The sequence below is a fragment of the Panthera onca genome, chromosome D1 (assembly GCF_046562875.1).
Source record: "Panthera onca isolate mPanOnc1 chromosome D1, mPanOnc1 haplotype 2, whole genome shotgun sequence".
Classification (NCBI taxonomy): domain Eukaryota; kingdom Metazoa; phylum Chordata; class Mammalia; order Carnivora; family Felidae; genus Panthera; species Panthera onca.
The window spans coordinates 42,025,891-42,051,861 of NC_138348.1; the positions used below are offsets into that span (position 1 = coordinate 42,025,891).

At 46.2% G+C, this 25,971-nt stretch overlaps 1 protein-coding gene and 1 non-coding gene across 11 annotated transcripts in view; one reads left to right on the top strand and one right to left on the bottom strand.

Annotated features, from left to right (window-relative positions):
* Nucleotides 1-759: 759 nt before the first annotated feature.
* LOC132662594 (U6 spliceosomal RNA) lies at nt 760-865 on the bottom strand. The gene has a single exon (XR_009602620.1). It is a non-coding gene; the product is annotated as a U6 spliceosomal RNA (small nuclear RNA).
* A 7,649-nt stretch (nt 866-8,514) lies between these two features.
* The window catches only part of PLEKHA7 (pleckstrin homology domain containing A7), a 220,939-nt gene continuing 203,482 nt past the window's right edge, over nt 8,515-25,971 (top strand). For 4 of the 10 annotated variants that reach the window (XM_078433270.1, XM_078433275.1, XM_078433278.1 and 1 more), the window contains exons 1-3: nt 8,518-8,814; nt 8,937-9,013; nt 9,108-9,165. In XM_078433270.1, coding sequence (XP_078289396.1) covers nt 8,588-8,814; nt 8,937-9,013; nt 9,108-9,165 — 362 coding nt within the window. In that variant the 5' untranslated portion in view covers nt 8,518-8,587. Of the gene's footprint in view, nt 8,815-8,936; nt 9,014-9,107; nt 9,166-25,971 lie in introns of all 10 variants that reach the window. The other 6 variants (XM_078433269.1, XM_078433268.1, XM_078433272.1 and 3 more) reach the window with 6 other exon arrangements.

Consider the following 25,971-nt stretch of genomic DNA (forward strand, 5'->3'; position numbering starts at 1 on the left):
GAACTGTTTCTTCACTACAAAGACCTTCCCCATGTCATTCCTTTATGGTCATCTTTCCCCTCTCCAGCACCATCCCTAACCCCTGGCAACCACTGATCAGTTCTCCATCTCTCTTTCTATTTTTGTTTGTTTGTTTATGTTTTTATTTTATTTTTGAGAGAGAGAGAGAGAGAGAGCATAAGCGGGTAAGGGGCAGAGAGAGAGGGAGGCACAGAACCTGAAGCAGGCTCCAGGCTCTGAGCTGTCAGCACAGAGCCTGATGTGGGGCTTGAACTCATGGTTGGTGAGATCATGACCTGAGCCAAAGTCGGAGGCTTAACTGGTTGAGTCACCCAGGCGCCCTTCTCTGTATTTTTTTATTTTGAAAATGTGGTAGTATCAAATAATATGTAACCTTTTCAAATTGGCTCTTTCAGCATATTGCCTGGAGGTCCATTCAAGTTGTTGTATCAATAGTTTGTTCCTTTTTATTACCAGGTAGTATTCCATAGTACAGATGTACCAACTTTTGTTTTGTGTTGTTTTTTATTTTTTATTTACTTATTTATTTTAAATGTTTATTTTTGAGACAGAGAGAGACAGAGCATGAATGGGGGAGGGTCAGAGAGAGAGGAAGACACAGAATCCGAAGCAGGCTCCAGGCTCTGAGCTGTTAGCACAGAGCACGACGCGGGGCTCGAACTCACAGACCGCGAGATCATGATCTGAGCCGAAGTCAGACGCTTAACTTAGCCACCTAGGCGCCCCTTGTGTTGTTTTTTAAATATGGAAGACTTTATGAATTTGCAAGCCTCCTTGTGCAGGGACCATGTTAATCTTCACTGTATTGTTCCCATTTTAGTATATGTGCTGCCGAAGTGAGCACTGTACCACAGTTTTTTAAACCATTCACCTATTATAGAACATTTTGTTTCCAGTTTTTGTCTATTACAAAAACCTGCTCTGACCAATCATGCAGAAGCTTTTACAAAGATATATGGTTCATTTCTCTGAGATAAATGTCCAGGAATAGGATTGCTGGGTCATACTGGTAACCATGTATGGTTGCCATGCTGGTTAAGTGAATGTTTATTTTTTAAAGAAATTCCCAAATTATTTTCCAGGATGAAATTTCTCTGCATATTCACTAGCATTTGATATTGTCACTGTTTTTAATTTTAGATTCTAACATAATTTTTTAAATAGTGATGGTTTTATCAAATACATCTTTTGGCATTTATTGAAATAATTTCATGGTATTTCTTATTGGTTTTCTTGATGAATTATATTATTTTACCCTTAAATATACATATATTTTTTTCCCTTCAATGTTGCATTTTACTTTTGGCGGGGGTAGAGAATAGGAGAGGGAAGAAGAGGGGGAAACAGGGTCTCACTGGAATCTCCAAAGTGTATGAGACTGGTAATATAAAGATGGGAGGAGATGGCCAGGCAGATTGGATGGGAGGCCTCAAGATTCTTTTTTCTACTGATTTCTATACTCTAATGAAAATGATATGACATATATGTAAATGCCTAAAACATGGTATTTGGTAAATGTCAGTTGCTTTTCCTAGCAGAGTTCTCCACAGGCTAGGTTGTACCTAGATGTCATCATCCTTCTCCATCCAGGGAAAGAAGCTCACCTAGAAAACCAGGTCACTAAAAGTACAGTAGTTCGGATGATGCATTTGGCTAGTGGGCTCAGGTCAGGGTCTCACTGTCACCCCATCCTCCCCACTCCACTCTGCCAGGGATGGGCTGAGAGTAGTTTCCCAAATGGCTTCCCTGGGGCCTTGTCAGCTTTTCCCCAGAAGATTCCAAGTGGAGGGCTGTGGGTTGCAACTCTCCAGTGTATAGTCCTCTCCTTCACTTGTACAGAGAGAAGCAGACACATGTGCTGATTTTGCTGGCTGTCTTCAGGATCTCAACAGCCTTGCTGAGCTCAATATCTTAGAAATCCACATCATTCACAGCTAGGGTTTGGTCTCTTTTCTGAAGTCCTGTTCAGTGTGCATCAAGGTCAGGAGTCATCTTGAAAAGAAGTCACCTAGCTGGGAGGCCCTTCCTCTTTGGATGTTAAGTCCCAGCTGAGCTCCAGGGGGCTTTGTCAGTGGGAGGACTGGGGCAGAAACTGTGTCTCAGCTCATCGCTGTAGTGTGTATGGTGTACCATCTTCTGAGGAGGAATTCATGCTGGGGGATTCTCACAGGCATGTAGGAAAACCGCCAGGTAGTCATCATAAAGAATCTGGCTGTCCATCTCCAAAGCCCCATCAGCCACTTCAAGCTCTGCTCACTGCCAATTCTACGTATATGTTTTAAATGGTAAAAATATCAAACAGTACAAAAAGGGACACAAGAAAAAGTAAGTCTCTTCCCATTGCTATCACTGAAACAATCACCTTACCTGCTCTTGTGTTTTCATCTAGGGACTATACATATTTGTATTTATATATTAGTTTTATTTAGATAAAGTTGACAGAGTAAGTTTAACAAGTATAACGTGTTGATTTCATACTTAGGTATTGTGAAATGATTACTACAGTAGTATTAGTGAACAGCTCTATCACCTTACATAATTACTTTTTTGTGGTGAGAACATTTAAGATCTAGTCTCTTAGCAACTTTCAAGTATATAATACAGAATTGTTAACTATAACCACCATGCTGTATATTAGATCCCCACAACTTAAAACTGGATGTTTGTACCCTTTGATAAACATCTCCCCGTATCCCCCACCCTCTGGCATTTAGCATTCTACTCTGTTTCTATGAGTTATGAGTTTATATTCTGCATATAAGTGATATCACACAGTATTTATTTTTCTCTGACTTATTTCACTTAGCATAATGCCCTCAGGGTATATCCTTGTTGTCATAAGTGGCAGGATTTCCTTCTCCTGCATGACTAAATATTATTCTTATTTGTATGAGATATATATATATATATATATATATATATATATATATATTATACATTATTCTTATTTGTAGGAGATATATATATGTATATATACACATATATGTATATACACATATATGTAACACATATATGTATATACACATATACATATGTACACAGACATACATACACATACACACATATACATATGTATATACATATACATGTATATATGTGTGTATATATATGTATATATCTCATATATCACTATATATGAGAATATATCTATATTCTCATATAGATATAGATACCTGTATCTATAGATATCTCAAAACTTCTTTATTCACTCATCTATTGATGTGTTTTCTTGCTACTAATCAGTATCCTTTCATTTCAGTTTAAAGGACTCCTTTCAGCATTTCTTATAAGACAGGTCTAGCAGTGATAGACTTCCTTAGCTTTTGTTTTTCTGGAAAATTCTTTATTTCTTCTTCATTTCTGAAGGATAACTTTGCCAAATAGAGTATTCTTGGTTGGCAGGTTTTTTTCTTTTAGCAGTTTGAATATATCATCTCATTCTCTCTGAGGCTGTGAGGTTTCTGCTGAGATTCTGACTGCCTTATGGGGGAGGTTCCTTGTATGTTATAAGCTTCTTTTCTCTTCCTGCTTTTAAGATTCCTTTTTTAACTTTGATTTTTGACAATTTTATTATAATATGTCTTGGAGAGGATCTCTTTGAGTTCATTTGGTGACCTATGAGCTTCTTGAACTTGGATATCCAAATCTTTCACCAGATTTGGGCAGTTCTTAGCTATTATTTCTTTTCTATTTTTTTAAGTTTATTTATTTATTTTGAGAAAGAGAGCACAGGCACAGGAGAGAGAGAGGGAGAAAGAGAGAATCCCAAGCAGGCTCTGTGCTGTCAGTGAAGAGCCCAACTCAGGGCTTGAACTCATGAGCCATGAGATCATGACCTGAGCCAAAATCAAGAGGCAAACACTTAACCAACTGAGCCACCCAGGCGCCTCAGCCATTATTTCTTTAAATAACCTTTCTTCTCACTCTGGAACTCCAGAATTCATAAATTATTTCTTTTGATGGTTTGCCATAATTCATGTAGGCTATCTTCACTCCTTTTCATCTTTTTTATTTTGTTCTCCTCTGACTACATAATTTCAAAGTTCCTATCTTCTAACAGATTCTCTCTTCTCAATCCATCCTGCCGTTGATGTGTCTATTGCAGTTTTCATTTCGTTCATTGTATTCTCCAGCTCTAGAATTTTTTGTTTGGTTCTTTTTTGTGATTTCTATCTCTTTGTTAAACTTCTCATTTTGTTCATGTACTGTTTTCTTGATTTCATCAAATTGCCTTTCTGTGTTTTCCTGTAGCTCATTGAGTTTCCCTAAAACAGGTATTTCAAATTATCTGTTGGGTAAATTGCAGGTCTCCATGTTGGGACTGAAAGATGATTGTGACTGATGATTGAGACTGAAAGACCCCCATGTCGAGACTGGTTACTGAAAGATGATTGTGATCCATGTTTCACATTCCTTAAAGTTTTATATTGCTCTCTCCATCTCTGAAAGAGCACTCACCTCCTCTAGTCTTTAATAGCTGCCTTTCCAATGCATCTAAACTTGTGTTTTTCCTCCAGCTGTACGCTAGAACTTCTTTGCTGGAAACCTGGACTTCTACAATAAGACCCTCTCAGCCATAAGTGATTGTATAAGATGCTGTTTTCCAGGGGCTCCTGGACTGTGGCTGAGAGGGGAGGGAGTTGATTCACGGGCCACTGCAGGGTCCACACTGGGACCAACGTATGTATGCCTATTTCCCAATGCAACATGTGGATGAGACTTTTCCCAGGTCCACTGGCCTATGGTGCTGGATCCCACAGCTCCCACAAGAGCACTTTTGTCCACGGATAGATGCTAAATTATTGTTGTTGGGGGGGGGGGGGCACAAACAAGGGATATCTTATTCAACCATGATGCTCCCTATATATTAATAGTAGTATACCATATACTCAGTTCTGCATCTTGTGTTCCCCTTAATGTCTTGGAGACCATTCCATATCAGTACATAACATCTAGCTCATTCTTTTTAACAGCTGTATAGCATCCCATTGTAAGAGTATAATATAATTTAAAAAAATTTTTTTTAACTTTTATTTTATTTTTGAGAGACAGAGAGAGACCATGAGCAGAGGAGGGGCAGAGAGAGGGAGACACAGAATCCGAAGCAGGCTCCAGGCTCTGAGCTGTCAGCACAGAGCCTGATGCGGGGCTCAAACCCACAAACCCTGAGATCATGACCAGAGCCAAAGTTGGACGCTCAACTGACTGAGCCATCCAGGAGCCCCAAGTATGACATACTTTATCTATTCTTTTGTATTTAAATTGAGGCATAATTGACACATGACATTGTATTAGTTTCATGTATACAACAGAATGATTCAATATCTGTATATGTTGCAAAATACCACCATGATGTCTAGTTAACATCCATCACCACATGAACCTGTTCTTTTTTGATAGACATTTAGGTTGCATCCAGTCTTTTGTAACTATTGACAATGCTGCAGTGAATACTCTGGTACAGGTCTTTGTGTCTCTGTGTGAGCACTAATGTAAGATAAATTTCTAGCAGCGGAATTGCTAGGTCAAAAGATATATGCATTTAAAATGTAATAGCTGGGGCGCCTGGGTGGCTCAGTCTGTTGAGCGTCCGACTTCAGCTCAGGTCACGATCTCACGGTTCGTGAGTTCGAGCCCCGCGTCAGGCTCTGGGCTGATGGCTCAGAGCCTGGAGCTTGCTTCCGATTCTGTGTCTCCCTCTCTCTCTGCCCCTCCCCCATTCATGCTCTGTCTCTCTCTGTCTCAAAAATAAACATTAAAAAAAAAACAGAACAAATAAAAAAAAAATAAATTGTAATAGCTGTCGCCAAATTGCCTTCAAAGAGACAACCATTTTGTAGTCCCACCAACAATGAATACGAATGTCTTTCTCTACAATGCATATTTTTGCCAACCTGATATCTAAAAAGAATACTATCTTGGGGTGCCTGGGTGTCTCAGTTAGTTAAACGTCCAGCTCTTGATTTTGGCTCAGGTCATGATTTCATGGTTTGTGAGACTGAGCCCTGCGTCGGGCTCTGTGCTATCAGCACAAAGCCTGCTTAGGATTCTCTCTCTCTGACCCTCCCCCACTCATTGTCTCCCCCCCCCCCATAAGTAAACATTAAAAAAAATAGTATCTCAATTTAATTTAATTTAATTTAATTTAATTTTTTAAATTTAATATATGAAATTTATTGTCAAATTGGTTTTCATACAACACCCAGTGCTCATCCCAAAAGGTGCCCTCCTCAATACCCATCACTCACCCTCCCCTCCCTCCCACCCCCCATCAACCCTCAGTTTGTTCTCAGTTTTTAACAGTCTCTTATGCTTTCTCAATTTAATTTTAATCTGCATTTCTCCTATTACGAGATGTTTGAGTATCTTTCATTTGTTTAAAAGACACTTGTATTACTTTTCTGTGAACTGTGTTCGTATCTTTTGCCTATTTCGTTATTATCTTAAATTAATATTTAAGAATAAAAACACAACTGGGGTACCTGAGTGACTGAAGTGTCTGACTCTTGACCTTGGCTCAATGATCTTGCATTTCGTGAGTTCGAGTCCTGCATCAGACTCTGCGCTGATGGTGTGGAGCCTGCTTGGGATTGTGTCCCTCCTTCTCTGCCCCTCACCTGTTTGTGCTCTATCTCAAAATAAATAAATAAACTTAAAAAGAAAAGAATAAAAACACAACTTTCTTATTGTCATTTGCTCAAGCACCTCCTCAAAGGCAAGAGGTCCTTTCAGACAGGCGTTTAGTGTTCTCCACAATCACACCAACCCTTTCTTTCTTTCGAGATTTTGAAACAATTTTATTTATTTAAGCATTTTCTAAATTTTTTTTTAACGTTTATTCATTTTTGAGACAGAGAGAGACAGAGCATGAATGGGGGAAGGTCAGAGAGAGAGGGAGACACAGAATCTGAAACAGGCTCCAGGCTCTGAGCTGTCAGCACAGAGCCCGATGCAGGGCTTGAACTCACAGACCGCGAGATCATGACCTGAGCCGAAGTAGGACGCCCAACCGACTGAGCCACCCAGGCGCCCCATATTTAAGCATTTTCTATACTCATCGTGGGGCTCAAACCCATGACCCTGAGGTCAAGAGCCACACATTGCACAGACTGAGCCAGCTAGGTGTCCCCCTGCCCCCACCCACCCCCCACTTCCTCCTTGTAACTCATACCAACCTCCTTCCCCAATACCACTGTTTGTCTCAAGGAAGGGAACCTTTATGGTCTCTTCAACATCCCATACCCTTCCCATGAGCCTGTGTTTGCTCTCCCATCCTTCTCCTCTGGGGTGCTCTCTTCTCAGTCAAACCTGAGCAGTCCTTCTGGGCCCAACTGATTCTCACCTGTCTGGGGTGCTTTTCTGAATAACAGTGCCCATACTACCTACAGTTTCCTCTTTCCACTAACTACAGCCTATGCCGCTTGAAGCTTCAGCTTGACATCTCCCAGAGCCCAGCTTCCTTTCTGTTCACGCTCAGCGTACAGGGGTGTCAGTGCGGAAAGGGTTGTATGCACTTTTTCAGCATTTATTGAATGCACACAGGAGCCAGGCACTGTTCCAAGCACTGGGAATATGGCAGTATATGGGACAGAGCAAGGTCCCTCTTATCATGCAGCAGACATTTTAGTGTGGGGGGGGAGGGGCTGATATACAACATACAAGGCAATAAACACACACACATGCATAAGAATATCAATTAAGTGCACACAAGTAATGGGATGGTGAAGGGAGGAGGAGAAGGGTCTCTTTTGGACAAAGGGGTCAGGGGACGGATCCCCCAGGAGCTGAGTTCCCAGCATAGGCCTGACTATGAGAAGGCTGCAGCCATGTAAAGAACTTCCCAGAGCCCCCACTAAAGGCCCGGACTGTAGGGTCTGCTCTTCTAAAGACAGACAGATATGCAGCCAGGTCCACAGCGTCTCTTTCTGTCACTTGACAGGAATTAAAGGCAGAAGAAGCCTACAATCCCGGTAACTTCAGGGCTGTGTGTGTGTGTGAGGTGTGTGAGGAGAGAACCTGCCCTCTCCTGCTTCATATCCCAGCTGAAAACTTGGGAAAATGAAATCACGCTTGACCTGGCATTAATAGAGCACCTGCTGGGGGCCAGGGGCCAATTACTCTACACCATAGAAACTTCATAGAATCTACCCAACGATCTCTTGTGGTACTTACTATTGACTTTATTTTACGGAGAAAGGAACACACCGAGGCTCGGAATATGGATGGAACCTGTTTAGGTTTGCATGGTTCAGAAAGAACTCCAGAAGTTCCTGGAGGCACATTTGTCGTGGAAGTCGGGTGGGGCTTACTGGAGCGTTCGGGGTGCACCTAGTTTCCGGAGTTTGCCCGAGGCGCCCCAACAGCGGCCCTCGGCCCCGCCCGGGTCTCGGGGCCTCAGGGCCTCAGGGGCCAAGGGGCGCGCGGCGGGCGCGCCCGGGCCGGCCGGCGGGGGGCGGGGAAGGCGCGGGGACAAAGGCCGCGGCCACCGCGCTCGGGTCGGCCGGTGCGGCGAACTCCCGCGGCCGCGCCGTAACTGGGGACTGCCCGGACGTCGCCGCGCGCCGCGATGGAGCGCCCCGGGTCGCCGCCCGGGCCCGCGCAGGCCGAGCCCGCCGGCCCGCCGCCCGCGCCGCCCCCTCCCCCGCCTCCGCCCCCGCCCCCTCTCCCCCGCCCCGCGGCGGCCGCGGCGGCTCCGCGCTCGGCGAACATGGCGGCGGCGGCGGTCGGGCGGGACACTTTACCTGAGCACTGGTCCTACGGCGTGTGCCGGGACGGCCGCGTCTTCTTCATCAAGTGCGGCGCGGGCAAGCGGGCACGCGGGCACGCGGGCGGGGGCGCGGGCCGGGAGGGGTGCGGGGCCGGGCGGGCGCCCCCAGAGCGGCGGCGGCGCTAACAGGTGCACCTCTCTCCCGCAGTGACGAGCTCCGCCGCACGACCTGGCTGCACCCGCGCACCGGGGAGCCCGTCAACTCGGGCCACATGATCCGCTCAGGTAGGCGCGGGGCAGGCGGGGTGGGGGGCGGCACTCGGGGGGCGCGCGCCCGGGCGGCCCAAGTTTGACCTGACTCTTTTTGGCATTTCCGCAGACCTGCCCCGCGGCTGGGAGGAGGGCTTCACGGAGGAGGGCGCCAGCTACTTCATCGAGTGAGTGACCGGGGCGCCGCGCTGGGCTCGCACCTGTGCAGCGGGGCCCGACCGGTTCCCGCCGCGCGCCCCCGCCTCCCGCCTCCCGCCTCCCGCCTCCCGCGCGGGTCCCGGGCGAGTTGGCGCGCACAGCGCCGCGGCCGCTCTCTTGTGGGGTTTTGTGTGCTGGAGTTGTGTGGCGGGCACGGGGAGGGGGCCGGTGGGGTCCGTATCTCCGCGGGGGGCCGGAATCCGGCCGGCAGAGGAGGCGGGGGCCGCAAACTACCCGCTGGTCCTGTAGTTGGGAGGGATTCGGGCCCGGGTGTGAGGGCCCGGACACGCCTCCCCGCTGGGGTCTCGGGCCGCACGGAGCCGGGAGGTGCCCCACCGGGGTGGGGGGTTGCGCCTGGGGTCCGAGTACTGGGGTCTGGGGAGTGGGGAGTAGAGAGGGAGGGGAGCGGGGAGTAGAGAGGACGCTTTGGTTTCGACCTCGTTCTCTGGGACGGTGGCGGAGAGTCGGAACCTCGGCCCCCTCCCCATCCTGAGCGCGGGCCTGCAGGGGAGGGGTGAGCGTGGGGAGGGAACCCATCGGCCAATAATATTCCTCGAGCACTGTGCGTCTCTGAAAGCCGGTGCTCCACAGGGACAGTCACTCTTGTCTCCGCTAGTCAAGCGGTAGCTGTTCCGAAAAAGCCCGCGAGCGTTGTGCCACTAGCCAGGTTACCCTAGACCTGGGTCTGTAGAGATGAAATCCGGGGAGCCGTAAGCCAGGGCGCGGTGCAGCCGCGAGCACCAGTGTGGCCCTTACTTTCCCACTCTGGGCGTGTACCTGTGTTGCCCCGTTTCTCTGTAACCGTCTGTGTGCTCGCCAGTCAGCTCCATGAGGTCAGGAGCAGCTTTTGATCCTTTGCCCAGTGCCTGGCACAGAGTAGGCACTCGGTAAATCTTTGTTTACTGAATGAATTAACTAGCCAAGGTCTGGACGGTGGTCTGACTCTTACTTTTGGGGGCCTGTGAGTCAGAATTCTTTTCTTCAACTGGGAACACTGCTAGTCGGTAGCGGAGCAGCATAGTCGAAGCTAAGATGGTCACAGAAAATCCCGGATCCTCCTATCCTGGTTTGGGCTCTTGCAGGATGTTTGAAATTCTGGTGGATGAGATTTATACAAGTGAACACTGGGACTGGCTGGGGTCCTGCTGTCCTGCCTCACACCTCTGTGTTTGAGAGAGAAGTTGAGGAGCTGGCTGGAACCTTAGAACCTCCCAGTTAGTGGGCCTGTGTGGCTCATACTGCATTTTATTGATCTTTATTAGATTTCTCCTTGTGTGTTCCTCATTGTTCTAGGCATTGGAAGTGCAGAAATGAATGAGGCAGACAAGATCTGGATGCTCATGGAGCTTGAAGTCTAGTGGGAAGAGGGAGCAGACAATAAGGAAAAAAAAAAAACTAAACAAAAAAACTGAACAACTCCTCCCCCCTCCCCCAAACAAGAATAATGTCAGTGGTAACTACTGTGCAGAAAATGAAAATAACATCATGTGATATCAAGTGACTGGGTGGTATGGTTGGATTGAGAGATCAGTGCTGTTTCTGAATAGGTGACATTTAAGGTAAAGTTTGGATGACAGGAAAGAGCCATCCTTGTGTTGATGAGGTGGCAAAGCATTTCCAGAAGGGAACAGCCAATTCTGTTTTTTTTTTTTTTAATTGTTTTTAACGTTTATTTGTTTTTGAGAGACAGAGACAGACAGCATGAGCAGGGGAGGGGCAGAGAGAGAGGGAGACACAGAATATGAAGCAGGCTTCAGGCTGTGAGCTGTCAGCACAGAGCCTTATGTGAGGCTTGAACCCACAAACCGTGAGATCATGACCTGAGCTGAAGTTGGACGCTTAACCAACTGAGCCACCCAGGCGCCCCATAGAACAGTCAGTTCTATTAAAGTAAGGGCTATAAAGCTTCAAGTTCAAGTTCGAAGAGTGGAGAGGCCAGTGTGGCTGGAATGTGGTGAACAAAGGAGAAAGTAGCAACAGAAGAGGTTACAGATAGGAAAGAGCTAAATGGTGTAGAGCCAGAGGAAGGGGCTTTAAACTTTATTTTAAGCCCAGCGAGAAATTATTGGGGGGTTTGAAGCAGGGGAGCAATGTGATTTGATTTGCATTTTTAGAAAGACCATTCTACCTGCTGTAGAGTGGACTGTATGTAGGTGGGCAACTGGTAGGGGCAGGATAGTAGTAGCAGGCTGTTGCTGTAGTCCAGGCAAGAGTTAATGATGATTTGAATGAGGGTGTAGTACTGGAGAGAAAGAGAAGTAGTCAGATTCAGACTTGATGATTTGGATGCAGTCTGTGAGAGAAAGACAAAAGTCAAAGATGACTCCCAGAGGCTTAAGTACCTGAGTGGATGGTACTCATATCATTGAGATGGGAGGGCTGTGGGGAGGAGTGTTTGGAGTGGAGGAGAGCATGAGATCTTGTTTTGACATTTGAGATATGAATATGTCAACTAGTCAGATGCTCAGGAGAGAGAGGATTGAAGAGCTGTATTTAAGTATTATAGCTGGTATTCAAGGCCACAAGATTAACTGAACTCACCTTGAATGAGAGTGTAGACAGAAAAGATGACCTAAGCCTTGGGACATAGCAACATTTAGAGGTTGGGAAAAGAGGTGGATCCAGCAAAGGAAACAGAAGCTAGGAGAAAACCCAGTAGAATGAGTGGGTCACAGAAGCTTGAAGGACAATACTTGACTGGAGTAGGTGGAAGAGAAAACAGGGGTATGGAAGTAGAAGAGAAAACAGGGGTATGGAAGTGGAGTCCATAAGTATAGGTGAATCTTTCAGGCAGTTTGGTTATGAAGTGGGGTTGAGACATTAGCTGAGGATTAGAGGGGTTGTAGGTTTGAGGTGGGGGGGGGGGGGTCTGTTTTTTTAGTGAGAGATGATAGAGCATGTTGTGTTTTTCTGGGAATGATCCAGGAGAGAGGGAGAAGTGGATGATGTAGGAAAGAGATGGGACAGTTGCTGGAGCAGTGTTTCTGAGGGGATGAATGGGAAGGGATCCGGAGCTTAAGTCTCACTGGTCCCAGCTGGGAATAGGGCCTTTCACCCATTTTACGGGAGGAAGGACTGTCCATGCCAGAGCCCATGCTGGGAGGTTGATAGGTTCAGTGAGGGGAGAGGTAGGTGTTCCTGTCTGATGGTATCTGTCTTTTCCATGGAGTACTAGGCTAAGTCTTGAGTTGGGGGACTTGAGGGCTGGGTAGGACTCTATCAGCCGTTACCACAGCCTCCCGACCTTCATCTCTTCTGCTGACTCTTCTGTGGTAACTCTGTGAAGTTCCCAGTGATTATCCTATAGCAAGTCCTGGCTCCCCACCCCAAGGGTCCTCCCAGGCCTAGGGGAAAGCAGTGTCTGTCTGGTCCCCTACCTTCAAAGGCCAGCCATATGGGAGGCTGGGACACTGTGGCAGCTGACTGTATTTCCTATCTCCTTTTGAGACAACTTCTTGAGAGAGATTTAAGGGATTAGGAGTGATTGTTTTCCTTTTCCTCACATAAAAAATGCTTTGCTTTAGTCAGTCAGCTTTCTTAGATTTGCCATGATCACTTCTGAATGCTCTTTTTTTTTTGTATCCTTCTCTAATATGGCTCAGTGAGAGGGAGCATTGGAACAGCTGGGTTTCCACCCTCCCCCCCCCCCCCCCCCCCAATGGATCCTTGGTCTGGAAAGTTGTGTGAGGTTTTCAGGATCCACCAGTTGCTCCTGATATTTAGCAGATGTTTGATACCCTCCAGAGTACATTGCTTCTTCTTTTTAAAAATCGTTTCTTTAATCCAGGTTCTTTAGCCCTGCTGTACATGAGAAAATCCAGAGTATTTTATTTTAAAGTAATCTCTACCCAATGTGGGGCTCAAACTCAGGACCCTGAGATTCAGAGCCTCATGCTTTACCAACTGAGCCAGTCAGGCACCCCCACAGTACATTTCTTATTTTTTTTAAAAAAATTTAATGTTTATTATTCATTTTTGAGAGAGAGAGAGTAGGAGAGAGGGAGACACAATCCAAAACAGGCTCCAGGCTCCGAGCTGTCAGCATAGAGTCCGACATGGGGCTCGAGCCCATGAACCGTGAGATCATGACCTGAGCCAAAGTCAGATGCTTAACTGACTGAGCCACCCAGGTGCCCCCACAGAACATTTCTTAAGCCATAAAAACTTGAGCTAAGGCAGAACATTTTGGTTTTGATTTCTGCACTTTGGGTTCACTTTTGGATTAGAGGCAAAACATAAGAGGAATCTACTCATGGTTCCCCCAGTTCTAGGCTTGGTGATGCTACTATCCTTTTTAAGAAGGCTTCTTGTTCTCTAAAACTTTTCTACTTTCCCATGGGTCTCTCATCCAGGTAGCAAGATATAATATTAATGGAGATAATAGTGTCATTAACAGCAACAGCAACAATAGTAGTAGCAATTATGTAATAGCCTCTTCTTTTCAAGTCTGAAAAATTCCAAGAACTGTTTTATAACTATTATGTGATTAAATTTCACAACAATTTGTTAAGGTAGGAGCTGTTACTAGTCCCAGTTTACTGATGTGGAAACTCATAGTAATCTTGGCATTCCAAAAGCAAAGGGCAGGTGGTTTTTTTCTGGTACCTTTTCTTACTTGATGCCTGTAGCAGCAGAAGAGCAGAGATTATCCTGTTCTTCAGATGATGAAACTCAGGTCCATGAGGGTTCAGTGATTTGGCTGGAGTGCTTAGACCTGGGACCAAAAGTAGGTCTTCAGTCTCTAATAACCACAGCAGTGGTGGTAGCTCTGACCCCAGGTCACAGGTGAGAGCCACCACTGATACTTGAAGGAGACTGTGCCAGGTGCCATTGCTCTAAGTCAGGCTGTTCAAGGCTCACAGGGCCAGAGTTCTTCTTTGCTTTTGCTGAGGATTGAGGTACCTGAGAAAGGCAGCAGCTCTTGGTTTCCTGAGCTGATTGGTAGTGGTGCAAGTGTCTGATTAGTAAGCAATGGAAGACATTAATTATTAATTAGTAAAAGCAGTTTGGCAGGCACAGCCTTTTCAAACGTGAGACCCCAGAGAGTAAAGTTCTAGAACAGGCCTTGAATGCAAGAATGTTACACTGGGCTGGTCTTTGGGGGTTTTGTGGCACCCCGTGGGTTGGCTTCTCCTTACAGCAGTCTTTGAATAGGTCCTGAGTTGATAAAGAGAATGAATGGCAGAGAGGAGGGGTCTTGGCGACCCTGCCTGTGCCAAGATTGCTCCTTGAAGGCTGGTATCCTGTTCTGCATCTCTGAGACTTTGGTACCGAGCCCAGCTCTGGGCTCTGAGTAGGCACTTGGTATTTATTGAAGCAGTAATGTTTTGAGGGACTCAGTGAGTTTAGTAAATATTCCAGGTCTTGCAAAACTCCTTGTTGGGGAAGAGATCAGGGGTTTGGGGGGGGACTGGGCAAGGTAAAAGATGCGAAGCAGCCCAGAACTATGCTTGTTACATCTGGTGCCTGGATCCCAGGCTTCTCGGATGTAGATGCTTGTTGTCAAGAACAGTGCTTGTAGGATCTGGCCTCCTCTGGCTTCTTCACTTCTAACCTCATGCTCTGCATCTGGAGAGTGGGATATCTGTTGGTATTCCCTTGCTGGTTGTCTCCCTCCCTGGTTGCCAGGCCCTGGTGTCCTCTTCTAGCTTTAGGTTCCTCAGTTTTAGTTTTGGAGCTTTGCAGGGCCAGCCTATGTAGGTGCCATTCTCCTTGTGGGTGCCCATGCCCAAGTGAGACCGGTGAGGCTAATGGGAAAAACATTTCTGAGGCTTGAAGCAAGACCGACTTTCCCCTCCCCAGCCCTTTGGACTGCAGCAGGTCCTGGCTGCATGATTTGCAGGACTCCGTGCAAAATGAAAGTGCAGGGCCACTTGTTCAAAAAGCCAGAAAAAGGTGCCTTTAAATGTATTAAAGTATAAAACTTTTTCCTTTCTTCTGTAGTTTTCCCCTCAACTTGTCATGGTGTTTTTTATTGGCTATTCAATGTCATACTAAGTAAAAACAAATAATAAAAATTTAAATTATTATCATGACTCTCAGGTTTATCTCTATATTGTGGAATACCATGTTTTGAATGCAAATATGAGGGTAATGACCTTGTACACTGAGCCACCACCACCATGCCCACTCTGACCCACCACAGGGCAAGAGTGCTGGTGGTCAGGCTCTCCTGGACAGGAATGAGGAGCAGGACGGCTGGGTGGGGCTTGGGGCTCTAGGTGGCTGGGAATTAAGAACATGTCCCAGGGAGGCAGGGAGTGGGGATCAGGCCTGAGCCAAGGCCTTAAGCTAAACTCCTTCAGAAGAGTTATTCTTCTAGAGATAATGCTAAATATCTAGAGTGTGTTTTTGTATTCGGCAAACCCATTTTCTCTGAAATTAAAAAAAAAATTAATGTTTATTTTTGAGAGAGAGAGAGAGAGAGAGAGCGAGCATGAGCAGGGAAGGACAGCAAGAGAGGGAGACACAGAATCCGAAGTAGGCTCCAGGCTCCGAGCTGTCAGCACAGAGCCTGACGGTTCAAATTCACAAACCGTGAAATCATGACCTGAGCTGAAGTTGAGACACTTAACCTTAACCGACTGAGCCACCCAGCCGCCCCTTCTCTGAAAGTTAGAGAGGAGTTGGGGAATGAAGGCTGAACCAGGGATGACAGAATATCAGCCCACCCTCAGTGGGCTGTAAGGCACCAGGTATAGAAGGCCCTTTGGAAAAGTCTGTGAATACTGGAAGGGCCAGGCAGCTGCCCTCTTGAGATTTAATTATGCCATCATGCAAGGGACAGTTTTCAAGGCCCCTCTGGGAAGAAGTCTATCTTGTCTGCCACATTTTTCTCCCCAGACAAATGTTGGACTTCATGTTAGTAAAATTTGTCTTATACAGTGCCAACCTGTTGGTTCATTTATATGCCATCTTTCTCATTTGTCATCTTTCTCATCGCTGGGAACAGTAGTCCCAGAAACTTTATTTCAAGCCAGAAAGCAACAATCGTGTAAAGAATTTCTGTGAAACTGCAGCATACATCTACTTAAACTGGAAATTCTGAAGCCTCTTGTTGAAAGTTAAGAAAAGGCTCTCCCAGCTTGGCAAGTTTTGGCATAACCCCACACTTTACGTTTCGTTTCCTGGTTATTTTATCAAGAGTGAAAACTGGCGCAGGGATTGAAACGTTAGGTCCTGTGTATAAGGAACAACGGTGGTGTTGTGCAGAAAGCAGAAGGAAGGATTAAGAGCTGTGATTTGTATCACGCTCTCAAAACCATCCCAGAAAAGATCTGGGAAAACCTCTTTAAGAAAAACAGTTGCAAGTTGCTTCTTTATTAAGGCTCTTTACCCTTGGGAGGGATGTGTTTCAGAGAAAGGACAGGGATGGATGGTGGGAGAGGTGCTACTCCGGATTTACAGTGCTGTGTGTGTGAAGAGGGTGGGTGTAGGTTTCAGGTGCATTGATATAACTTTGTCCATTCTCTCGATATTTATGGGAGTAAACTGTGGGCTTCTTAAAATAGGGCTTCAGAAAAAGGAGCCTCTTTGAGAAAGCACATCACAATGTGGATTATTTTGTGATTTAATGAGGTGTTGGCTCCCGTTTTCCTGTCTCTTCAGAAGAGAGCATGGGTTTGAATCTCTCTGCTCAGTAAACTGGCATGGTGTCTTGCATAAGTATTGGCAGAGGGAGAAACGTGGAGGAATATGGTTTTATTTGCCTTTTGTTTTTAAGTGGCTGTCGAAACATTTGTTTCAATTTTCTGAAACGAGAAGTGTTTTGGGTTAATGTTTCATTGTTTACAGAGTGCTTCATGAATGTTATCTGGTTGGAGGCTCACAATTATTGCATTTTTTTCATGCAGAAAAGTGGGCTCAGAGGGGTAAAATGACTTCCTAAAGCTGCATGCTGTGTTAGGTCAGCCTTTTCAGGGTTCAGAGAAGAGGTGGACAATTCGTTGTCTCAGACAAGGGCTTCTCAGATTTTTCAACCACAGACAAATGACAGAAGAGGATGAAGTCCAACTTGCCTGGGAGATTGGATGGTAGTAAACGTCCTCAAAATGTGGGTACTATCCAAAACTCCATGTAGACTTTACCCTCAATTTAACTTACTATAAAATTCCTTCCTGTATTTTCTGTTAAGATCAAGATGCATCATGTTTGTCGTATGGCTTTGTGGTTTCCTAAACAGAAACATATACTCTTGGGTACACCAATTCCCCTGTTCAGTCTTAAGGGACAGGGAAGTGTAGGGAGACTGCTCATTGGTCTTCCAGTCTCTCTGACTGATGCGTCTCCGAAGAGGAATGTACAGGCCCCAAGGAAGACAACATCAGCAGCTGTTGTGATCTCAGGTCGTCTTTTGCCTGAACTGAGTTGTGCCAGACCACCCCTCTGTCTCCCATCTAGCCTACTCCCGGTCACCTGGATGCTGGCCAGGTTTTTCTGGAAGCCAAAGCATAGCACAACTTAATCATGAAGAAAAATGTATAGGGGTTGTATATGTGGTGGGAGTGTGTTTAAAGAGGCAGTGGGTACATGCATGGGCAGGTGCATGGGCTCCAGATTCCCAGATTCTAATTCCAGTCCCACCAGTTACAGCTCCCTGTCCTTGGTAAGTTACCTACTCCTTTCAAGCCTTTTCTCCTCACCAATGAAATAGGGATAAATGTGGGGATTGCATGAATTAATTGATGTAAATGGTTTTGCAAGTGCCTGGCACCTAGTAAATGCCCAATAAATGTGAGCCCCTCTTTGTACATGTACACAGCTATGAGGTAGGGTAGAAATGTGCATTCTAAGTACTAATTACATTCAGCTGCTGATGGAGAAATCTGGTGTCCTCAAACTGGGGTTGCCTGGGTCAGGATCATGCAAACTATAGGACTCAACTCAGAACTTGGACTAATAAAAACTGCATAACCATTATGGTTATTAAAAGGTTGTCTTCATTTTTGGGAAGTACTGAAGTATTTGCTCTTAAGTGGCTGAGAAAAAACTGTGTGTGTGTGTGTGTGTGTGTGTGTGTGTGTGTGTGTGTGTTGAGGGGAGTGGATGATAGAACAAATGGCACAACATGTTAACAATGGGTGAGACTGGGTGAGGGGTATGTGGAGGTTCCTTGTGCTATTCTTGCAACTCTAAGTTTAAAATGATTTCCAAATTCAAAGTTAGTTAAAAACAACAACACTACGTAACCTTGACCATCAGGGCTATGCAGTCCCAAGGCCACAGGTACCTTGTCCAGGCTGCAGGGACCTGGGAACCAAGAGCCCAGGGTAATGAGGTGTGAAAATGCTCCTGGGTTGGCTGTTTCCTGGGCATTTAGAAGGCTGCACAGATGTCTGCTCCTTAATCTGGGTGACCACCTGGCTATCGGCTCTGACTGCTGAAAGACAGACTTATTGTCTGATGCTGCCTGGCCCACAGATGTCAACAGTAATAATCTTCATGGTGCTCTATAGTTGAAAAATATATACATTCCTTTTAGAAGCAGTTATTTTTATTGTCCTCATTTTACAGATCAAGTAGTGGAGACTGGGGGAGGGACAGGAGTTCAAAGATCTTCCTGATGCCAGAGCATCAGTAGGGGAGCTGGGACTTGAACCAGAGTCATCTTGGCTCCAAGTTTGTGTGCTGTTTCTACCATGGTGTCTTCTGACCCCCATAGCCACTCGCTCTGTACTGAATCCTCCTGTAGAGTTATCCCCCCCAAATTGGTCATCTGTACCTTCCCCGATAACCCAAAGGCAGAATTCCTCTTGGGCCTCCTTCAGAAAGTCCCCTGAAGGGTAGATGAGTGATCAGTGGGTTGGATGGTCCCAAGGCAGGGCCAGTGGGCAGGTCCCTTAGTGCTCTGGGAGAGCAGACTCTTACCCCCCACCCTCCCCAGATGTCAGCTGACCACAGCTTAGGGGCTGATGAGCCTCTTAAGCCTTCTTAGAGCCAGGCTGTCTCTTTCAGGTTCTGCCAGAAGAGTGTTTCCAGCGTCACAGTCAGCGTTCTCAGGGTTTCTCAGAGGCTTTTTCTGCCAAGGCAGAGCCCTCACCCTCTTGAGGTCTGACAGCTTGGAGTTAGCATGCAGTCTCTTCCAGGGCTGCTGGCTGCCTCTTGTGCTTCCCTGGAACAGTCTGCAGTGCAGGTGGGGTGCAGTGTGCTCGGGGATAGAGGGGACAGAGGGCCCTTTCAAGGCCTCTACCCAGGTACCTGGCTGCACAGCCTCCGGCATTCTCTCCCTGTGGGTGAAGGGGGAGGTGAGACAGTCTCCTTCCTAGCAGCAGTGGAGCCAGAGCAATGTTGTACATCAGTGCAGTAACCTTTGCAATAATCATATCCTCTTCAGTTGCAAACTGAGTTGTCTGTGCATGTCCACAGATGGAACCAGTGGGCCACCTTGAGGGGTGGTGAGCACCTTACTAGAGGAGCCGTTTAATCAGACTCGATGGCTTTTGGTCCAGAATTCATCAGTTGAGTCACCAGACTCTGATGAGCCATCTCCTCTTTGCCAGTCTCCACACTGGGTGCTGTGGAGAAAAATAGATGTCATCTCTGCCCTCCAGGAGTGCCCAGTCCAGGAGCGGGGGAGGGACCTTGGACAATTTCAGTATGGGTGACTGGGGCTGGGGTCCCTGAGGACAGGGCCCTGGGGAGATTCAGAGGTTGAGTATGAGGAAGGCCAGGTAGCAGTGGGCAGTCCAAGGCAAGAGAGGCCAGTGGAAGAAATTGGAAAGAGCTAGGGGGTGGGGGTGAAGGTGACGTATGTGTGTGCCTGTCTGCATCTTGAAGAGCCTGGTGCTAAGTTGAGGTATAGGGACTGGTCCTAGATAACACCCTTCACTAGTAGCTTGGCTTCAGCAGAGTGGAGTAATTGGAGATATTGTCCTAGGGGTTCCCCCAAATCCTGTTGCCATGTCAGGGGTTATCCAACATGAATTCTGGAGTCTGCATACCAGGGTTGAAATCTTGCCTCTGCTGCCAGCTTGGACAGATCACTTAAACCTCTCTGTGTCTTCAGATGTTTCTTCATCTATAGAATGGGATACAGCTGTACTGTTGACTTAGTGCCTGGCAAGCCACATGTGCTGTGTAAGAATTAACTATTATTCTTACTCCTAGAAAGGAAGCCCCTTCCCGTGGTGAAGTGTGACACAGCCAGCAGAGGAACTATAACTTGTTCTCTTTGGAGAAATTTCCTAAGATCAGACTAGCAGGAGGGAGAATTGTATTTCCTTGTTGAGACTTGTCTTTAAAAGGAAGCTGGGCACTAAATGGTGCTAAATATCAAAGAAATGATTCTTCATCTTTGAGGCACTGTGTGGCTGTGTCCAACCAGAGAGAAAATGAATAGGTTTCTCGTACTTATGATCAGCACATTTTCCAAATGGCAGTTTTGATATACTACCCTTTCATCCCCCACCCCCACCCCCTGGTGAGAGGGTTCCCAGATGTTAGTATTTCTGTTTGCATTGCCTGGTAGGGCATCTAGCTCTTTTTTTTTTTTTTTTTTTTTTTTTTAATTTTTTTTTTTTAGGTAATAACCCTGGTTCTCTACTAGAGCATTTGATGAAGGAGTAGTGAGGGTAGACATGAAGTAGAAACTGTTCTAGAATGCTGAGTCAGAACTTTGGGGTGGGGGGACTGGAAATCAGCATCATTACAATTTCCACGGGGATTCTATGGACACTGAAAATGAAAACGCCTCAGAGCTTCAGCTTCCCCACAATGATGATATTGTACAATAATGATAATGCTGCTTTCCTTAGCATGATTGAGAATTTATTGAGAATCTAATGTGATGGCCTGTCTGCAGCTCTTGCAGCACATGGTAGGTGCTCAGGTTGTGAGCCCTTTCATTTACTGGAGGCCCTCTGTTGGAACTGATTGGATGAAGCTGGGGGAAGGACCTTAAGAAGGTGTCGGTAGGTACTGCTGTCTGTTAGTGCCCACGCTCTTGCCCAGAGTAGGTCCCTGGCCCCTGGTGGGCCTCTGGTTTCCTCCATGGAGGTTGGGAATGTGCTGCCCTTCCCCTCTGCCCAGATGATGCTGGTGGTCCTAGAGGTAGGAGGTAGGGCTGGTCTTGCGGGTGACCACTGAGTGGTAACTACATCTGCTTGGGGTGAGGGTGGGTTGGCATATCCACATCTCAGAACCCCATGACCACTTAGAGATCCTTCTGAGGGCAGAGGAAGGCCTGGAGTAAGGGGTGAGTTGTTCTGAGTGATTGGCATTGAAAGCCAGAGCAGGCAAGCAGGCTGCAATTAAGTTGAGAAATGGGAATGCTGCTTTGGGTGGGAGAACAAATGTGTCCCAGCAGACAGTAGTGATGATGAGGAAGTTGTAGGGGTGTCTGGTGTTGCAGGCTTCCCTGAGCTGGTCTTGGGGGAGATGGAGTAGGGGCAAGATTGTGACTCAGTGTCATGAATAGCTTGCCGGCTCTTTGGGAACAGCGTCAGGCACAGAGCCAATACTCGACCAAATTGGTGTGGGTTGGTTGATCTGACATTTGGCATGACCTTCTTGACACTGGCAGACATACAAAGGAGAGAGGGTTGATTGGAGCTGGGAGTAAATTGGGGTTGGAAACGGACCACAAAATCCGTGATCACGGTCCCTGGGAGGGGAAAAGGTTTCCTTCCCTGCCCATGAAATTGTTCAGAGACATTTTTTTTTCTCAACACAATTTGACCTGAGGATTTAAAAAAAATAGATGAATGCTGTGAAGCTAAATATCTATAATCACTGCACCCATTAACGCATTTCTAAATGGAATTGGTGGTACCTGAAATTACATCCATTTACCGAAGCTTTGAATAATTACATTTTTTTAAGCCCTGGTGTGTGGGTGGGAGCTGGAGTGCACTCAGTCGGCTTCTCTTAGCCCTCCTCACCTGAAAACGTGTAGACATGTTTGTGTGTTTGGCACCAGATGGTTTATAAAACTCAGAGGGGATATTAATTCTTTGGGGGAGAGGAAAGTAATTGGCTTCCTATTCTGTGAATAGATAGATATTTAAATTAGAATCCAAAGCACACTTTTTATTTCAAAAGCTCCATGTGTCTTAGGAGCCTAGTGATTTAAGATGTAATAACTGTGTTGTGCAATGATCTCGCTGGGCCTTTCAAGGCTGCTCCTTGGGGCTAGGAGGACTGATTGGTGCTGATTGCCTTCTTGAGTCCATGGAAAGGTTTGAGCATTTGGTTTTTCTTTAAGGTCTATGTTGGATTTGGCTTGGTTTGGGGGTTCAGTAAGCTGAGTGCTAGGACAGAGGGACTGTCACACTGAGAAGCCAGTTGCTTTTGTTGAGCCCTTATTTGCTTATTTTACAAATGTTTAGTTTTTACCACATGCATTGTTTTAAGGGCTGAACAGACATGGGCTCATTTAATTCTATCAACCCTATGAGGTAGGTATTATCTTATCTGATCCTCATTTTACTCATGAGGAATATGAGGTTCAGGCAGGTCAGGGAATACACAACACAGGTGTTAGGCGGCAGGGCAGGCATCATTCCCTGCTGTCCTTAATTGGGAGTCCTGATGATCCCTCTGAGCCCCGCTTGGCCTTTTTCTATCATGCTCCATGATGGGCTGTGCTGAGGTAGGTAAGGGAAATACAGGGTTGAAGTTGAGCACATAGGCTTGGCAATCCAACTTTGTGGATGTGGAACTCAGGCGAGTTAACCTCTACACAAAATGGAACAAACGCTGGTATCTGCCCTGTAGGTCTTTTGTAGTGGTTAAATGAGAATAACACAGATAGCCCCTGACTTATACTGATTCAACTTGTGATTTTTTGACATTACCATGGTGGGAAAGTGATACGCATTCCATAGACACCATACTTTGAATTTTGAGTTTTGATCTTTTCCCCGGGCTAGCAATAGGCATTGCAACACTCTCTGGTGATGCTGGGCAGCTCCTAGTCAGCCACGAGATCATGAGGATAAACAACTGATAGACTTACAACCATTCTGTACTCATAGATCCATTTGTGTGTGTGTGTGTGTGTGTGTGTGTGTGTGTGTGTGTTTTACTTTTGACATAGTATTCAATACATTACATGAGATATTCAGCACTTTGTTATAAAATAGGCTTTATTATAAAAATAGGTGTCAGATGATTTTGCCCAACTGTAGGCTAACATAAGTGTTGTGAGTACATTCAAGTTAGGCTAGGCTAAGCTATGGCTTTAGATATGTTAGATGTATTAAATGCATTTTTGACTTCAATATTTTCAATTTATGAGTTTATCAGGACATAATTCCATTGTAGGTTGAGGAAGTATGGACATGTTAAATACCCAATTCCCAGAGCATAATATAGTTCAGTAAATTTTAGCAAGTATTTCCATGAACACTTTCCTCTGCAATGGCTTTTCTCTGCAATGGCTGACTGGTCCAAGCATATTTGGGTAATTCCTTGATTTACATCCCACAGAGACTTCTACAGAAGGTAGTTGTGTACTGACCAACTTAGATTCTCGGTTACAGGCATTTTCTATAGAGGGCTTTGAACATCCTGATGCAGTAAAAAACATTTTTTTTAATGTTTATTTATTTTTGAGAGAGAGAGAAACAGAGCGAGTGAGCATGAACGGAGCAGGGGCAGAGAGAGAGGGAGACCCAGAATCTGAATCAGGCTCCAGGTTCTGAGCTGTCAGCACAGAGCCCTATTTGGGGCTCGAACTCATGAGCCATGAGATCATGACCTGAGCTGAAGTTGGTTGCTTAACCGACTAAGCCACCTAGGTCCCCCCGATGCATTTTTTTAATGTTTATTTTATTTTTAAGAGAGAGAAAGAGGTAGTGGGGGAGGGGCAGAGAGAGGGAGACAGAGGATCTGAAGTGGGTTTTGCGCTGACAGTAGAGAGCCCATTGTGGACCTCGAACTCACCATGAAATCATGACCTGAGGCGAAGTCGGATGCTTAACCAGCTGAGCCACCCAGGTGCCCCCCTGATACATGCATTTTGGTGAGGGTTAAAAAATGTCCACCTCTACTTGCTGTTTTTAACCACAGCTGTATCCTAGTTATGACCTTGGCTGTTACAGCTGATGGTTTAGGCAATTTGGATATAGTTGCAGCAAAGATTGTGTCAGACCCAAGCTCTGACTTGCTTCTCCTGGGCAAGGGGAGAAATAGCTCTGGTGATAATGAGAAAATGGAGAGGGGAGTCTGGATTCAGTTTAACGTTTGTGTATCCATTTTTGCCTTGTACTGGCACCATATTTGTTCTACTCTGGGGGATGTCAGGAAGCCCAGGGAGCTGGTGAAGCAAGATATCTGCACAGCTTTATGTGATAGGATGGTCAAGTGGTATGTCATTAAGTGTCAGGTAAATAGTGTGGGGGCAGCATGGAGAGGAATGTCCAGGAGGACACAATTCAGGGGTTGGAAGAGTCAGGGAAGACGTGGGGGGTTTTGTGAATTGGGATTAGGTGGGGACAAGATAGGGAGTGGGTGCCTCAGGGGAACTAGCATTTGTCATTCAAGGGTCCCTTCATTTAGCAGACTTTTCCTGAGCACTGTATGTGTGCCAAGCACTGGCCTGGACACCGTATACCAAATGAGTAAGGCAGAGTAGAGAAAATAGTATCGAGAGGTTCTGGCCCAGGTTTGGGAGCATGGTCTTGTACTGAATTGCCTGGGTTTGAATCCCAGCCCTGCCACTTACTAGCTTGTGGATCCTGAGCAAGTTATGTAATCTGGAGTGTCAGTTTCCTCGTCTATAAAGTGGAGATGATAATAATTGTGTTGGAGATTAAGTAAGTTCATGTAAAGTAGTCGGAATAGTCTTGAACGTAGAAAGTATTATCCTGTGTTGGCTATTATTTTCAGTAGAATATGACCTCAATGAGGGCAGGAATTTTCTGTTGTGTTCACTGCTATATTGCTGGGTGTCAGAAGGTATCTGGTACATAGTAAGCATTCAATTAATGAATCAAAGTGCCATTGGTGTCCTCCAGGAACCTGGGAGCCTGATCTCTGGTGGGAACAATGGTTAGAGGTTACTGTACAAATGATTTGATAAGAAAAGCATGGGGACTGGAGGGGCACAGAGGAGGGGTGGCCAGGGAAGACTTTCTGGTGGGGAAGGGGAGCCTGAGCTAGACCTTGAAAAACAAGCAGGGATTTGTTGACAAGAGAGAGTCTGACATTCAAGGGAGAGGAGAAGCAGCATGGGCAGAGCTTTAAGAGAACATGACATGTTTAAGACATGAGAGGGGGAGAAAGGAGGTGCAGAAAAGGCTGCTCAGAGGAGCTGGGGCTTTGTCCTGAGGACAGTGTGGATCCAGGGTATAAGCAGGGGTGTGACTAGGGCCCCACCATGGTTGTGGGGCAGGAGGGTGGGATATACTGGGGGTGCTGGGCATCCGCTGTGGTGGGGCTGGAGAAAGTAGGTTGGAGCCTCTGAGGGATCCCACCCAGCAGGTGAGGGGTTGGCCTCCAAAAGAGGAGAAGGCAGGTAACCCATACCACTGCCTGGCATCACTCCTGCCTTAAAATAGAAAGAGATAGAGATAAAGAGTGGGTGGTGTGAGTCTCTGAGGGGTGACCTAGTTAAAACCTGACCCCCTGGAAGGGCAAGAGTCACCCTCACCCTCGCACTGCTTATCTGGTCCCTCCTCAGCTCTGGGCAACGTGCAGAAGCCCTGTCATGGGTGACCTCATCCCCAACCAGCTTATGGGAAGTCTGGTTCCCAGGCTGTGTACTCAGTCTTCTGGGGGAAAGGGGTGGGCGTGGGGGTGCTGTAAGGGGCAGTAAGGGGAAGAAGCTAGAGTCA